This window comes from Entelurus aequoreus, linkage group LG27, assembly GCF_033978785.1.
Source record: "Entelurus aequoreus isolate RoL-2023_Sb linkage group LG27, RoL_Eaeq_v1.1, whole genome shotgun sequence".
Classification (NCBI taxonomy): domain Eukaryota; kingdom Metazoa; phylum Chordata; class Actinopteri; order Syngnathiformes; family Syngnathidae; genus Entelurus; species Entelurus aequoreus.
This window is the reverse complement of record NC_084757.1, coordinates 33,158,553-33,176,052: the sequence shown is the minus strand read 5'-3', so window position 1 is coordinate 33,176,052 and position 17,500 is coordinate 33,158,553. Positions and strand designations below refer to the sequence as shown.

Sequence of the window (17,500 nt, the reverse complement as noted above, 5' to 3'; positions counted from 1 at the left end):
ATGTCTATATTAGCCTACTATCAAAATTACTTTAAAAGTCTTATCTAAGCATTATAATGAAGGCAACACATGATGTGTCTATATTAGCCTACTATCAAAATGACTTTAGAAGCCTTATATAAGTGTTATAATGAAGACAACACATGATGTGTCTATATTAGCTTTATTAGCCTACTATCAAAATGACTTTAAAAGTCTTATATAAGTGTTATAATGAAGGCAACACATGATGTAAGTGTCTATATTAGCCTACTATCAAAATGACTTTAAAAGTCTTATATAAGTGTTATAATGAAGGCAACACATTATGTAAGTGTCTATATTAGCCTACTATCAAAATTACTTTAAAAGCCTTATATAAGTGTTATAATGAAGACAACACATGATGTGTCTATATTAGCTTTATTAGCCTACTATCAAAATGACTTTAGAAGTCTTATATAAGTGTTATAATGAAGACAACACATGATATGTCTATATTAGCCTACTATCAAAATGACTTTAGAAGTCTTATATAAGTGTTATAATGAAGACAACACATGATGTGTCTATATTAGCTTTAATAGCCTACTATCAAAATGACTTTAGAAGTCTTATATAAGTGTTATAATGAAGGAAACACATGGTATGTCTATATTAGCCTACTATCAAAATGACTTTAAAAGTCTTATCTAAGCATTATAATAATGGCAACACATGATGTGTCTATATTAGCTTACTATCAAAATGACCTTAAAAGTCTTATATAAGTGTTATAATGAAGACAACACATGATGTAAGTGTCTATATTAGCTATATTAGCCTACTATCAAAATGACTGTGTGTCGCATGCTGACGCAATTTTTTTTTTTTTGACAGAAATGTAATATTTATTCTACACTTTTTTACAATATTGGAAAACATTAGTACAACTTCTCAGAGGGTGAGATAACTCCCGGAAATGACTGGCTTAGAATAACTAAAGGTATAGTTGTGTGTGGAAACGGCAGGCCGTCTTCTTCTGATGGATTTATTACAATCTTTGCAAGCTGGGTAACTTTTGCTGTGGTCTGGAACAACATGGCAACGTTTGCTGTGTTCTGGAACAACATGGCAATGTTTGCTGTGTTCTGGAACAACATGGCAATGTTTGCTGTGGTCTGGAACAACATTGCAATGTTTGCTGTGATCTGGAACAACATGGCAACGTTTGCTGTGGTCTGGAACAACATGGCAACGTTTGCTGTGGTCTGGAACAACATGGCAACGTTTGCTGTGGTCTGGAACAACATGGCAACGTTTGCTGTGGTCTGGAACAACATGGCAACGTTTGCTGTGGTCTGGAACAAAATGGTAACAATTGCTGTGGTCTGGAACAAAATGGTAACAATTGCTGTGGTCTGGAACAACATGGCAACGTTTACTGTGGTCTGGAACAACATTGTAACAATTACTGTGGTCTGGAACAACATGGCAACGTTCGCTGTGGTCTGGAACAACATTGTAACAATTGCTGTGGTCTGGAACAACATTGTAACAATTGCTGTGGTCCGGAACAACATTGTAACAATTGCTGTGGTCCGGAACAACATTGTAACAATTGCTGTGGTCTGGAAAAAAATGGTAACGTTTGCTGTGGTCTGGAACAACATTGTAACAATCGCTGTGGTCTGGAACAAAATGGCAACGTTCGCTGTGGTCTGGAACAACATGGCAACGTTCGCTGTGGTCTGGAACAACATGGCAACGTTCGCTGTGGTCTGGAACAACATTGTAGCAATTTCTGTGGTCTGGAACAACTTTGTAACAATCGCTGTGGTCTGGAACAAAATGGTAACGTTTGCTGTGGTCTGGAACAAAATGGTAACGTTTGCTGTGGCTGTTCTGCCACATGTTTCAGGTATGTGCTCTATCCGCTGGACTTGTACAACGACAGCGCCCACTACGCCTTGACCAAGTTTAGGAAGCAGTTCCTCTACGACGAAATCGAGGCTGAGGTATGCACTCCCCCCTGAAACACGTACAGGAAAACTGCACTTTTTTTGGAATGATCCACAATTGCCATGTGGGACAAGAAGATGCGTCTTTCTCTCGGATAGTAAAAAACTGCTAGCACGAGGCGGCTAACAATGCAAGTAACGGGCCTACAAACTCTCCATCTCCATGCGGTGACCTGCATAATACATCAACCAAGGTACAGCGACGTTGTTATAGGAGCTAACACCAAGGAACTACTTTTTTTGGCACAGTCACACAGCACCTTGCTCACAGTGCCCCAGGCTACTTGCAAGAGTTGAGAGGTATGCTAGCTCTTCCAGCATTTTTCTTAAAATTATGTTGAAATGACCACCTCAGCAAGGAGCACAAGTACGGTGCTGAAAGATACAAACTTCCCAGTGAGAGCGGACATTTTTATGATCTTATTTTGTTTAGCACCAGTGCTACATGACGAAAACCTAAACAAACATAAGCACATACCGCATGAGCATATATTACTCAAGACTTGCAAAAGTTGCGGGGCCGAAGTCCTGGGTTGGGGTGTATGTGTGTGTATCTGTATAGTAGTAGTCCTTGGATAGCCTGGAAGTTGCTCTGTACGGCGCCACAGCCTTTTGCCTCATTCCGCAGAGTGACATCGTGATAGATAACAGCTGGTTGCTTTGAGGCGTTCCAGGTCTCGCCTAGCAGGGTCAAAAACATTCTCAATGTCCTCGGAAGGAAGGGGGGAAGGGATTTCCGAGTGTCTAATTTTGCTGCACTGGTCTCACTGGGTGTGTTTACAGCATGGCCTTCCAAGGTCAGTCCAGAGGGAGCTGGATTATTGTTTTGGTTATTAAACTGATCACAATATCACCTTGCAGAGCGGAAAGCTTCTCCGAGATGTTATCCAGTTTTCCATTTAGTTCAGGAACCGCAACAGTTTGAGTTCCCATCCCATCAATCATGAAGGCTGCCAACGTCTGGCCAATTAGTCGATAGACCACGGCAACCTTTAGTCCAATCAGCAGGTGTCGGGTTGTCGTGGTTCTGAAGCAAACTATCACAAACGATCAGAAATCACCAAAATCCTTAACTGTAACAGGCATTTTGCTACAATAACAAATACTTTAAAAAGTAAACTTTAAGGAGGAGGCGCTGACGAGAAAGGAGCAGACAAAGGGAGCGATTGGGGTAGGGGCCGTGTGTGTGTGTGTGTGTGTGTGCGTGTGTGTGCGTGCGTGCGTGCGTGGGTTTGTGTGTGCAGTGTTTCCCATAAACTGCCAAGATACCTGTGGCGGTGGGGGCGTGGCTATGGGCGTGGTCACCATGACATCATCAAGTAATTTGCATAATTGACTACAATTATATAATTTTCTCTAAAAAGGCTAAAAAAATGTATACTTACTAATTAATTTAATTAGTGCATACTAAATAATTTAACTTTAGCCTACTTTTACAACCATATTATTTACCAGCAACATAAAGTGAAACAGAGGCAGAGGTGTCCTGCCACAGTCAGTAACAAATAAACAGAAAACAGTAGTGGTGGTAGATAGACACAGAGCTTCATCAAACATCTGATCTTGATCCTACACTTCTCTTTTGTAAAGTAAATCTGAACAGCCGATATGGGCATCTACATCAACTATATGATTTGCCTGAGAAGCTGGACAGGACAAAAAAAAATCTATTTGTGGCTGCCTTAATTCCTTCGTGGCGGGCAGCCAAAAATAAATAAATGTGTGGGAAACACTGGTGTGTGTGTACGTGTGTGCATGCTTGAAAGAGGCGCCGCTTACTGAGAGGTAGTGTGAAATAAGTCTGCTTTGGCGTCTTTGTCCAGAAACATCACAATTAAAACTCGCTGTGGTACAAAACCTGCGCGTGCCATAAATGTACTCTTCGCATATAGTCTTTTTTTTTTTTTTTTTTTCATCCATCCATCCATAACGAAACTTCCTTCTTACACCATGGTGTGTTGTCTTTTTGGGACTCGTGTTGAGTTAAGAAAATGGACTAAACTTGTCAAACGGGGAAAACACACACGCTGAAGTTAAAGTTACAAAGGACTTCAAGTTAGTATTGTTAGCGGATGATACAACTGTGTTTTGTTCAGGAGAGAACACAGAAGATAATACAAATAATAACAGAAGAAATTAACAAATGAAGAAGATGGTTTGACAAAAACAGACTCTTTGAATCTCAGTAAAACTAAAATAATGACATTTGGTAACAGTAGAAGAGAAAGTCAAAGATAAATACAAATAGACAGAGTAGATATTGAAAGGGTAAAAGAAAACACATTTTTGGGTGTAATAATAGATGATAAAATGAACTGGAAATCTCATGTAAAAAATATACAACATAAAGTAGCAAGAAACACGTTAATAATGAATAAAGCAAAACATGTTCTAGAGCAAAAATCACTTAATATTCTTTACTGCTCACTAGTGTTACAATATTATTGTTATTGTGTAGAACAGTGTTTTTCAACCACTGTGCCGCGGCACACTAGTGTGCCGTGAGATATTGTCTGGTGTGCCGTGGGAAATTATGCAACTTCACCTAATTGGTCCAAAAAATATTTTTTGCAAATCAATAATCATAATAATGTGCTGTGTAGAGCTTGGCAGGGTAATCTTGTAATACTCCATATCAGTAGGTGGCAGCCGGTAGTTGTAGAAGTCGGAACGCGTCGAGGATGGTTTGTCGTGATCCCAATATGCAGAGCACAGCGGGAGACCGCATGCAGGTAAAAAGGTATGTAACGCTAAAAAAACAAAAATCAATAAAAGGCAAGTTCCGCTAGGAAAAGGCACTGTAGCATAGGGGTGGCTATGTAAAACAAAAGTAAAACTGAACTGGCTACAAAGTCAACCAAAACAGAATGCTGGACGACAGCAAAAACTTACAGCGTGTGGAGCAAAGACGGCGTCCACAAAGCACATCCCGTACATCAGTGGGCCCCAACCTTTTTGTAGCTGGGGACCGGTCAACGCTTGAAAATTTGTCCCACAGACCGGGGGGGGTTTCATAAAGAAATACTATCATGTGTGCTTACGGACTGTATCCCTGCAGACTGTATTGATCTATATTGACATACACAATATGTATATAATGTGTTTTTTATGTTGATTTAATTTTAAAAAAAATTAAAAATTATTATTTTTTTTTTTTAATTTCTTGCGCGTCCCGGTACCAATCGGTACTGGGCCGCGGCCCGGTGGTTGGGGACCACCGCCGTACATGACATGACAATCAACAATGTCCCCACAAAGAAGGATAGCGTACGCACAACTTAAATAGTCTTGATTGCGAATATTATCGGCCGATAAATGCTTTAAAATGTAATATCGGAAATTATCGGTATCGGTTTCAAAAAGTAAAATGTATGATTTATTAAACCGCCGCTGTACGGAGTGGTACACGGACGTAGGGAGAAGTACAGAGCGGCAATAAACCTTAAAGGCACTGCCTTTGCGTGCCGGCCCAATCACATAATATCTACGGCTTTTCACACACACAAGTGAATGCAACGCATACTTGGTCAACAGCCATACAGGTCACACTGAGGATGGCCGCATTAACAAGTTTAACACTGTTACAAATATGCGCCACACTGTAAACCCACACCAAACAAGAATGACAAACACATTTCGGGAGAACATCCGCACCGTAACACAACATAAACACAACGGAACAAATACCCAGAACCCCTGGCAGCACTAACTCTTCCAGGACGCTACAATATACACCCCAACCCCGCCCACCTCAACCTCCTCATGCTCTCTCAGGGAGAGCATGTCCCAAATTCCAAGCTGCTGTTTTGAGGCATGTTAAAAAAAATAATGCACTTTGTGACTTCAATAATAAATATGGCAGTGCCATGTTGGCATTTTTTCCATAACTTGAGTTGATTTATTTTGGAAAACCTTGTTACATTGTTTAATGCATCCAGCGGGGCATCACAACAAAATTAGGCATAATAATGTGTTAATTCCACGACTGTATATATCGGTATCGGTTGATATCGGCCGGCATGGCGTAGTGGGTAGAGCAACCGTGCCAGAAACCTGAGGGTTGCAGGTTCGCTCCCCGCCTCTTACCATCCAAAAAAAAAAAAAAAACGCTGCCGTTGTGTCCTTGGGCGGGACACTTCACCCTTGCTCCCAGTGCCGCTCACACTGGTGAATGAATGATGAATGACAGGTGGTGGTCGGAGGGGCCGTTGGTGCAAATTGCAGCCACGCTTCCGTCAGTCTACCCCAGGGCAGCTGTGGCCATGAAAGTAGCTTACCACCACCAGGTGTGAATGAATGATGGGTTCTACATGTAAAAGCGACTTTGGGTACTTAGAAAAGCGCTATATAAATCCCAGGTATTATTATTATATCGGAATCGGTAATTAAGAGTTGGACAATATCGGATATTTAATATTGGTTTACTTACTACGGTATTGTATTTATTTATTGTTTATTCACTGTTCTGTTACAGAGAACAATGAAATGGGATCACATTGCCATGGTACGAAAAGGGGCAGGATTAAACGAGCTCAGCTTCTTCCTGCTCCTTTTCGGACGTGCTGTAATGAAACGAGTGGAAACATGTGACGCATGTTATACATTGTATCGTATGCATGTTCCAAATAAACTGAAACTGAAGTGACGAGTTGTGACCTGGGGGCTCCGGCATGGGACAAAAAGAGCGTGGTACTGGGAGGTATATTTGGCTCCATGGAGGGCTTGGAGATGGAGGTTCCACTGCAACATCTTCTTGTCTTCCTTCAGGTCAACTTGTGCTTTGATCAGTTCGTCTACAAGCTGGCCGATCAGATCTTTGCCTACTACAAGATCCTGGCCGGAAGGTAGCTCATCAGAGTGGATTCTCCTCCACGGGAGCGTAAAATAACGCTGTCTGGGTTCCCCTAGTCTCCTGCTGGACAAACGTCTGAGGGCCGACTGCAAGAACCAGGGAGCCAACATCCCCTGGCCCTCCTCCAACCGCTACGAGACCCTGCTGAAGCAGCGCCACGTCCAGGCATGTTCCTCCCCCATGCTCTCGCCGTCTGCATCTTCTGACTCGGTGGTCTCCCTGCAGCTCCTGGGACGCTCCATAGACCTGAACAGGCTGATCACTCAGAGGATCTCGGCCGCTCTCTACAAGTCCCTGGAGTTGGCCATCAACCGCTTTGAGAGCGAGGACCTCACCTCCATCATGGTAGACCCGTATTTGCTCCATAACAAACCTCAAAAGTCATTTACAAAAGGTAGACATGCCAGGCTGTAGGCTACTAGGAGCTAGCAGCTACACAACAGCTAAGCACACAATAGCACACAAGCTAGACATAGGTACTAATCATTGAACAGTAAAACAGCACATTTGTCAACATAAACAAGTATCAATTAATTACACAAAGTCTCCAAGGCACAGTAACAAACGTGTCCACATCATTCAACGTACTAATTGTTGTGGCCACTAGGTGTTACCAAAAACAAATGCTACTCATATTCAACTTAAAGTCCATTAACTAGATAATGCAATTTTGTGAGAAATTACGTGAGAATGCTGAACAGCCAAACTGAAATGTTAAAATAACAGTTCGCATGCATAAAGTACCAAAATGTTACGACTCTGGGATATATGCTAACAGTAAGCGTGTGTCACGTACCCAAATAAAAGACTGTTGGGTGTATGTCTGAAACATTTGCCAAAAAAAAGCTAGCCTGTTACAATTCTAGAATGTTACATGCTAACCGTCAGCATCTGGCAAGTACAAAAATATCAGACCCTCGTGTATGCCTGGGAAATTAGCTTAAAAGCTAGGCATGTTAATGTCAACATGCAAACAGTTGACATGCGCCAAGTGCCAAAATAAACAACATTTGCAAGACTTAGCTAAAGAAGCTTACGTGCTAACAGTTAACGTGCGACACATGCAAAAATAGCTACAAGAAAAGCTTGCATGCTAACAGTTAGAATGCAACAAATGCCAGAATAAACACATGCAAAAATAGCCAAAACAACAAAAAAAAAGCTTGCATGTTAACAGTTAGCATGTGTCAAGTACCAAAACGAATGACACCTGCAAAAATAGCTAAAAAAAAAAAGTTTAGCTAACAGTTAGCATGTGAAAAGTACCAAAACGAATGACACCTGCAAAAATAGCTAAAAAAAAATCTTGCATGCTAACAGTTATCAAAATCAGAAATACTTGAAATACTTTAGAATGCAACAAATGCCAAAATAAACGACACATGCAAAAATAGCTAAAAAAAAGAAGTTTAGCTAACAGTTAGCATGCGAAAAGTACCAAAATGAATGACACCTGCAAAAATAGCTAAAAAAAATATAGCATGCTAACAGTTAGAATGCGACAAATGCCAAAATAAACGACACATGCAAAAATAGCTAAAAAATAATTAAAAAAAAGATTGCATGCTGACACTTAGTATGTGTCCACTACCAAAATAAATGACACCTGCAAAAATAGCTAAAAAATAATTTAAAAAAAGATTGCATGCTGACACTTAGTATGTGTCCAGTACCAAAATAAATGACACCTGCAAAAATATCTTTAAAAAATATTGCATGCTAACAGTTAGAATGCAACAAATGCCAAAATAAGCGACACATGCAAAAATAGCTAAAAAAAAAAAGCTTGCATGCTAACAATTAGCATGTGTCCAGTACCAAAATAAAGGACACCTGCAAAAATAGCTAAAAAAAAATATTGCGTGCTAACAGTTAGAATGCGACAAATGCCAAAATAAGCGACACATGCAAAAAAAAAAAAAAAAAGCTTGCATGCTAACATTTAGCATGTGTCCAGTACCAAAATAAAGGACACCTGCAAAAATAGCTAAAAAAAAATATTGCGTGCTAACAGTTAGAATGCGACAAATGCCAAAATAAGCGACACATGCAAAAAAAAAAAAAAAAAAAGCTTGCATGCTAACATTTAGCATGTGTCCAGTACCAAAATAAAGGACATTTGCAAAAATAGTTTAAAAAAAAAAGCTTGCATGCTAACAGTTAGCATGTGTCCAGTACCAAAATAAAGGACATCTGCAAAAATAGCTAAAAAATTTTAAAAAAAAGTTTGCATGCTAACAGTTAGCATGTGTCCAGTACTAAAATAAATGACACTTGCAAAAATAGCTTACAAAAAAGCTTGCATGCTAACAGTTAGCATGCGACATTTGCCAAAATAAATGACATGGAAAAATAGCTATAAAAAAAAGCTTAAACGCTAACAGTTAGCATGTGTTAAGTACCAAAATAAAGGACATCAGCAAAAATAGCTAAAAAAAAAAAAAGTTTAGCTAACAGTTAGCATGTGAAAAGTACCAAAATGAATGACACCTGCAAAAATAGCACCAAAAAAATATTGCATGCTAACAGTTAGAATGCAACAAATGCCAAAATAGGCGACACATGCAAAAATAGCTAAAAATAAAAAGCTTGCATGCTAACAGTTTGCATGTGTCCAGTACCAAAATAAAGGACATCTGAAAAAATAGCTAAAAAACAAACAAACTTGCATGCTAACACTTAGCATGTGTCCAGTACCAAAATAAATGACACCTGCAAAAATAGCTAAAAAAAATATTGCATGCTAACAGTTAGAATGCAACAAATGCCAAAATAAATGACACATGCAAAAATAGCTAAAAAAAAAAAAAAAAAGCTTGAACGCTAACAGTTAGCATGTGTCAAGTACCAAAATAAAGGACCTCTGCAAAAATAGCTAAAAAAAAAAAGTTAAGCTAACAGTTAGCATGTGAAAAGTACCAAAACGAATGACACCTGCAAAAATAGCTAAACAAATATTGCATGCTAACAGTTAGAATGCAACAAATGCCAAAATAAGCGACACATGCAAAAATAGCTAAAAAATAAAAAAAAGCTTGCATGCTAACAGTTAGCATGTGTCCAGTACCAAAACAAAAAAACAACTGCAAAATAGCTAAAAAAAAAATTTAAAAAAAGTTTAGCTAACAGTTAGCATGTGAAAACTAACAAAATGAATGACACCTGGAAAAATAGCTAAAAAAAAATATTGAATGTTAACAGTTAGAATGCGACAAATGCCAAAATAAACACATGCAAAAATAGCCAAAACAAACAAAAAAGCTTGCAGCTTACAGTTAGCATGTGTCCAGTACCAAAATAAAGGACATCTGCAAAATAGCTAAAAAAAACTAAACAGTTTAGCTAACAGTTAGCATGTGAAAAGTACCAAAATGAATGACACCTGCAAAAATAGCTAAAAATAAATCTTGCATGCTAACAGTTAGAATGCAACAAATGCCAAAATAAATGACACATGCAAAAACTAGAGATGTCCGATAATATCGGCCTGCCAATATTATCGGCCGATAAATGCTTTAAAATGTAATATCGGAAATTATCGGTATCGTGTTTTTTTATTATCGGTATGGTTTTGTTTTTTTTAATGAAATCCACATAAAAAACACAAGATACACTTACAATTAGTGCACCAACCCAAAAAACCTCCCTCCCCCATTCGCACTCATTCACACAAAAGGGTTGTTTCTTTCTGTCATTAATATTCTGCTTCCTACATTATATATCAATACAGTCTGCAAGGGATACAGTCCGTAAGCACACATGATTGTGCGTGCTGCTGCTCCACTAATAGTACTAACCTCTAACAGTTCATTTTACTCATTTTCATTCATTACTAGTTTCTATGTAACTGTTTTTATATTGTTTTACTTTCTTTTTTATTCAAGAAAATGTTTTTAATTTATCTTATTTTATTTTATTAATTTTTTTAAAAAAGGACCTTATCTTCACCATACCTGGTTGTCCAAATTAGGCATAATAATGTGTTAATTCCACGACTGTATATATCGGTATTGGTTGATATCGGTATCGGTTGATATAGGTATCGGTAATTAAAGAGTTGGACAATATAGGCAAAAAGCCATTTTCGGACATCCTTAGCAAAAATAGCTACACATGCAAAAGGGCTTGCACGGGACATGTGAGATGTTAGTGGTGTGTCTGCAGGACATGAGATGTTAGTGGTGTGTCTGCGGGACATGTGAGATGTTAGTGGTGTGTGTCTGCAGGACATGAGATGTTAGTGTGTGTGTGTGTGTGTGTGTGTGCAGGAGCTGGACGGGCTGGTGGAGATCAACCGCCTGACTCACAAGCTGCTCTGCAAGTTCCTGACTCTGGACAGCTTTGACGCCATGTTCCGTGAGGCCAACCACAACGTGTCTGCACCGTACGGCCGCATCACCCTGCACGTCTTCTGGGAGCTCAACTACGACTTCCTGCCCAACTACTGCTACAACGGCTCCACCAACAGGTGAGGGCGTGTCAGCACGTCTATGACGTCATCGCTGAGGCCCCGCCCCCCACTCTGTGTCCAGGTTTGTGCGCACCGTGCTGCCTTTCTCCCAGGAGTTCCAGAGGGACAAGCCGCCCAACGCCCAACCCCAGTACCTGTTTGGCTCCAAGGTCAGTGGCTGTCTACCTCAAGAAGGGGCCCCTACTTGCATATATTGTATGAAAAGTGATAGGGAGAAGGAGCAGGGGCCCCTACTTGCATATATTGTATGAAAAGTGATGGGGAGAAGGAGCAGGGGCCCCTACTTGCATATATTGTACAAACCCCGTTTCCATATGAGTTGGAAAACTGTGTTAGATGTAAATATAAACGGAATACAATGATTTGCGAATCCTTTTCAACCCATATTCAGTTGAATATGCTACAAAGACAACATATTTGATGTTCAAACTCATAAACGTTTTTTTTTTTGTGCAAATAATCATTAACTTTAGAATTTGATGGCAGCAACACGTGCCAAAGAAGTTGGGAAAGGTGGCAATAAATACTGATAAAGTTGAGGAATGCTCATCAAACACTTATTTGGAACATCCCACAGGTGTGCAGGCTAATTGGGAACAGGTGGGTGCCATGATTGGGTATAAAAACAGCTTCCCAAAAAATGCTCAGTCTTTCACAAGAAAGGATGGGGCGAGGGTCACCACTTTGTCCACAACTGCGTGAGCAAATAGTCAAACAGTTTAAGAACAACCTTTCTCAAAGTGCAATTGCAAGGATTTTAGGGATTTCACCATCTACGCTCCATAATATCATCAAAAGTTTCAGAGAATCTGGAGAAATCACTGCACGTAAGCAGCATGGCCGGAAACCAACATTGAATGACCGTGACCTTCCATCCCTCAGACGACACTGTATCAAAAACCGACATCGATCTCTAAAGGATATCACCACATGGGCTCAGGAACACTTCAGAAACCCACTGTCAGTAACTACAGTTGGTCGCTACATCTGTAAGTGCAAGTTAAAGCTCTACTATGCAAAGCAAAAGCCATTTATCAACAACACCCAGAAACGCCGCCGGCTTCTCTGGGCCCGAGATCATCTAAGATGGACTCATGCAAAGTGGAAAGGTGTTCTGTGGTCTGACGAGTCCACATTTCAAATTGTTTTCGGAAATATTCGACATTGTGTCATCCGGACCAAAGGGGAAGCGAACCATCCAGACTGTTATCGACGCAAAGTTGAAAAGGCAGCATGTGTGATGGTATGGGGGTGTATTAGTGCCCAAGACATGGGTAACTTACACATCTGTGAAGGCACCATTAATGCTGAAAGGTACATACAGGTTTTGGAGCAACATATGTTGCCATCTAAGCGCCGTCTTTTTCATGGACGCCCCTGCTTATTTCAGCAAGACAATGCCAAGCCACATTCAGCACGTGTTACAACAGCGTGGCTTCGTAAAAAAAAGAGTGCGGGTACTTTCCTGGCCCGCCTGCAGTCCAGACCTGTCTCCCATTGAAAATGTGTGGCGCATTATGAAGCCTAAAATACGACAGCGGAGACCCCCGGACTGTTGAACGACTTAAGCTGTACATAAAACAAGAATGGGAAAGAATTCCACTTTCAAAGCTTCAACAATTAGTTTCCTCAGTTCCCAATCGTTTGAGTGTTGTTAAAAGGAAAGGCCATGTAACACAGTGGTGAACATGCCCTTTCTCATCTACTTTGTCACGTGTTGCAACCATGAAATTCTAAGTTAATTATTATTTGCAAAAAAAAAATAAAGTTTATGAGTTTGAACATCAAATATGTTGTCTTTGTAGCATATTCAACTGAATATGGCTTGAAAAGGATTTGGAAATCATTGTATTCCGTTTATATTTACATCTAACACCATTTCCCAACTCATATGGAAACGGGGTTTGTATGAAAGGTGATGGGGAGAAGGAGCAGGGGCCCCTACTTGCATATCTGCTGGCTGTTAGCATGTTGACATCAACATGCTAACTGTTAGCATGTTGATGTCAACATGTTAACAGTTAGCATGACCTGATCAAAAAGTGCAGCCTGAAAGAATTGAGGAGTCAGGGAAACCTTTTATTTCATCCAACAAGACCCCAAAAGGGACAAGCGGTAGCAAATGGATGGATGGAAGATGGATGCTGATCATGGTACAACACAATGTTTCAAGCTAGCTCGCTCGCAGACATCTTAGCCAGCGTCCTCAGCTCAAGGTCACGGTTGGCCAGGAGCGGCGTTCGCATCACCGCGCCCTGTTTGGTGTACAGGCGTCCGGATGCGGGGCCGTCCTCACCGACCGCGTCAGTCGCCGCAGTGTGGTCGTCCACTCCCCTAGCGGGAACGGCGCGGCCGTTGTGCCGGCACCCCCACAGCAGCGCGGCGGCGGCGACCAGCAGCAGCACGCAGCAGGTCAGCCACACCCCCACGCCGCTCTCCCAGCCGGCCCGGTCCTGACCCTCGCCGTCGCTCAGAGTAACAAACACCTGGCACTGGTCGCGCACCGGGTCGGCGGCCTGGCAAGTGACGCACAGGAAGTAGGCGGTGTGCGGCAGCAGGTTGGCCAGGCGGGTGCTGGTCTGGCTGACGGGGATGCGCTCCTCGTGCATGAAGCTCTTGCGCTTGAAGCCCAGCAGGAGGCTGCTCCACTCGGGGTGGTACATGACGCTGTAGAAGGAGTCCAGGCAGCCGGGCGCCGCCGGCCAGCTCACTTGGGCGCAGGTGGACGATACGTCGTAGACTGTGATGGCCATGACGTTTCCTGAAAGTGTGGCGCTCGGAGAGAAACACCTGGAGGTGACAGAAGGGCAGTTAGTGGAAGATTCTGTGTGCCATGAAGAGTTTGGAGGCTGCGGAATTGACAAAAGGGCACAAAGTGGCCTTCTTTGGACTGTCCCTGAAAAACCTGATGAGGATTTTATTCTGCATTCAAACACTTTTTTGTGGTCTAGATCAGCGGTCTGAGGCCTAAGCCTACCACGCTACTGTTTGTAGTTTGTTTACATGTACAACTTTCTCCGACGCTGCCACAGAAAGACGTGTTTTACGCCACTCCTTCTTTGTCTCATTTTGTCCACCAAACGTTTTATGCTGTGCGTGAATGCACAAAGGAGATCATTGTTGATGTTGTTGACTTGTTGGAGTCTAATCAGGCATATTTGGCCAATCGATGCTAACCTGCTATTTAGGCTAACTGTATGTACATATTGCATCATTATGCCTCGTTTATATTTGAGCTCGTTTAATTTCCGTTACTTATGTCCTCTGTGTATTTATTTATATTTGCATGTCTCATGACACATTATCTGTATGTAACGTTGGCTGGATTTCTGATAGTTGTTAGTGCGCCATGTTGTTACAGACCACAGCAAACGTTGCCCAGCTTGCTAAGATTGTAATAAATCCATTAGAAGAAGACAGCCCGCCGTTTCCTTCAACTTGGACACACTTTTGGGACATTCTGCGCCAGTCATTTCCAGGAGTTACTCATGTTTTGTGTGTGCAGCTGCTTTGAACTAACACACTCTCCAGTAACTAAAGTTCCTTGGGTGAATAATGTAAACTCACTACACCCGTCCTTTTTAGCGCTTCCATAACGAGACTACTGACAGATATAAGTAAGAACTTTACACTACTTTGTATTAGAAATAGCAACAGCGGAGGATGAATAGGGAAAAATAAGATTTTTGACTACACACGCATATTCTCAGGACTTGTACAGATCCCAAATACATATCAGCAGGTGCCCCCGTACACCTCAGTCCTATAACTTGGTACTTGACGGATGCTTACTGTTAGCATGCTAACTTTTTTTTGCCCAATTTTCCCCCCGTACAGCTCAGAGTCCTATAACCTGGTATTTGTTGTATGTTAACTGTTAGCATGCTAACCTTTTTAGCCTATTTTGCTGCTGTACACATCATAGTCTTATAACTTGGTACTTAACTCATGCTAATTGTTAGCATGCTAGCTTTCTGTAGCCAATTGTGCGTGCCTACGGCCTAGAGTCATATAACTTGATACGTGTTGCTCTCTGTCGGCGTGCCAACGTTAGCATTTAAGGATGGAACGGCGCACACAGCATGCACAAAATTGCGTATTGTGGTTGACCTGCTTGTCCTCCATGAGCATCACACAGATCTCAGCCTGCAGGACGGAACAATACGAAGGATAATAAGCAATCTGAAAGGGATTGTCTGCTACTAAGCTCAGCCAGCAGCAGGGTGGGGGGTTGCGATTCAATTACATAATGCCCAGCGAGGTCGTTAGGTCGCCACCTTCACCATCAGCTGTGAAACATTCAACTGGCAATTTGACTCCCTTCTAGAATATGAATCTGTTGCAACAAGTTAGTGTAACCATAGCAACAGAAGTGTAGAATATTGAATTATTAATATAATTGCATAAATTGCTGTTTAAAGGTGAAAGAAGTCAAACAATTTAGTGTAACCATAGCAACAGACGATGTGTAGAATATTAATATAATAATTGCATAAATTGCTGTTTAAAGGTGAATGAAGTCAAACAAGTTAGTGTAACCATAGCAACAGACGATGTGTAGAATATTAATATAATAATAATAATTGCATAAATTGCTGTTTGAAGGTGAATTAAGCCAAACAAGTTAGTGTAACCATAGCAACAGAAGATGTGTAGAATATTGAATATTTAAAATAAAAATAATAATTGCATAAATTGATGTTTAAAGGTGAATGAAGTCAAACGAGTTAGTGTAACCATAGCAACAGAAGATGTGTAGATTATTGAATATTTAATATAATAACAATTATTGCATAAATTGCTGTTTAAAGATGAATGAAGTCAAACAAGTTAGTATCACCATAGCAACAGAAGATGTGTAGAATATTAATATAATAATAATAATTGCATAAATTGCTGTTTAAAGGTGAATGAAGTCAAACAAGTTAGTGTAACCATAGCAACAGAAGATGTGTAGAATATTAATATAATAATAATAATTGCATAAATTGCTGTTTAAAGGTGAATGAAGTCAAACAAGTTAGCGTAACCATAGCAACAGAAGATGTGTAGAATATTAATATAATAATAATAATTGCATAAATTGCTGTTTAAAGGTGAATGAAGTCAAACAAGTTAGTATCACCATAGCAACAGAAGATGTGTACAATATTGAATTATTAATATGATAATAATTGTATAAATTGCTGTTTAAAGGTGAATTAAATCAAACGAGTTAGTGTAACCATAGCAACAGAAGATGTGTAGAATATTTAATATAATAATAATAATTGCATAAATTGCTGTTTAAAGGTGAATGAAGTCAAACAAGTAAACGTAACCATAGCAACAGAAGATGTGTAGGATATTGAATATTTAATATAATAATAATAACTGCATAAATTGCTGTTTAAAGGTGAATGAAGTCAAACAAGTAAACGTAACCATAGCAACAGAAGATGTGTAGAATATTGATATAATAATAATAATTGCATAAATTGCTGTTTAAAGGTGAATGAAGTCAAACAAGTAAACGTAACCATAGCAACAGAAGATGTGTAGGATATTGAATATTTAATACAATAATAATAACTGCATAAATTGCTGTTTAAAGGTAAATGAAGTCAAACAAGTTAGTGTAACCATAGCAACAGAAGATGTGTAGAATATTGATATAATAATAATTGCATAAATTGCTGTTTAAAGGTGAATGAAGTCAAACAAGTTAGTGTAACCATAGCAACAGAAGATGTGTAGAATATTGATAAAATAATAATAATTGCATAAATTGCTGTTTAAAGGTGAATGAAGTCAAACAAGTAAACGTAACCATAGCAACAGAAGATGTGTAGGATATTGAATATTTAATATAATAATAATAACTGCATAAATTGCTGTTTAAAGGTAAATGAAGTCAAACAAGTTAGTGTAACCATAGCAATAGAAGATGTGTAGAATATTGATATAATAATAATAATTGCATAAATTGCTGTTTAAAGGTGAATGAAGTCAAACAAGTTAGCGTAACCATAGCAACAGAAGATGTGTAGAATATTTAATATAATAATAATAATTGCATAAATTGCTGTTTAAAGGTGAATGAAGTCAAACAAGTTAGTGTAACCATAGCAACAGAAGATGCGTGGAATATTGAATTATTAATACAATAATTGCATAAATTGCTGTTTAAAGGTGAATGAAGTCAAACAAGTTAGTTTA

At 39.9% G+C, this 17,500-nt stretch overlaps 2 protein-coding genes across 5 annotated transcripts in view; one reads left to right on the top strand and one right to left on the bottom strand.

Annotated features, from left to right (window-relative positions):
- cyfip1 (cytoplasmic FMR1 interacting protein 1) overlaps positions 1-17,500 on the top strand; it is an 85,946-nt gene that overhangs the window by 43,584 nt on the left and 24,862 nt on the right. For all 3 annotated transcript variants that reach the window (XM_062038840.1, XM_062038839.1, XM_062038838.1), the window contains exons 18-23: positions 1,880-1,976; positions 6,747-6,823; positions 6,888-6,996; positions 7,057-7,176; positions 11,100-11,299; positions 11,364-11,451. In XM_062038840.1, coding sequence (XP_061894824.1) covers positions 1,880-1,976; positions 6,747-6,823; positions 6,888-6,996; positions 7,057-7,176; positions 11,100-11,299; positions 11,364-11,451 — 691 coding nt within the window. The remainder of the gene's footprint in view (positions 1-1,879; positions 1,977-6,746; positions 6,824-6,887; positions 6,997-7,056; positions 7,177-11,099; positions 11,300-11,363; positions 11,452-17,500) is intronic.
- The window catches only part of LOC133644362 (fibronectin type III domain-containing protein 9), a 5,702-nt gene continuing 1,626 nt past the window's right edge, over positions 13,425-17,500 (bottom strand). For both annotated transcript variants that reach the window (XM_062038776.1, XM_062038777.1), the window contains exon 2: positions 13,425-14,092. In XM_062038776.1, coding sequence (XP_061894760.1) covers positions 13,471-14,055 — 585 coding nt within the window. In that variant the 5' untranslated portion in view covers positions 14,056-14,092 and the 3' untranslated portion in view covers positions 13,425-13,470. The remainder of the gene's footprint in view (positions 14,093-17,500) is intronic.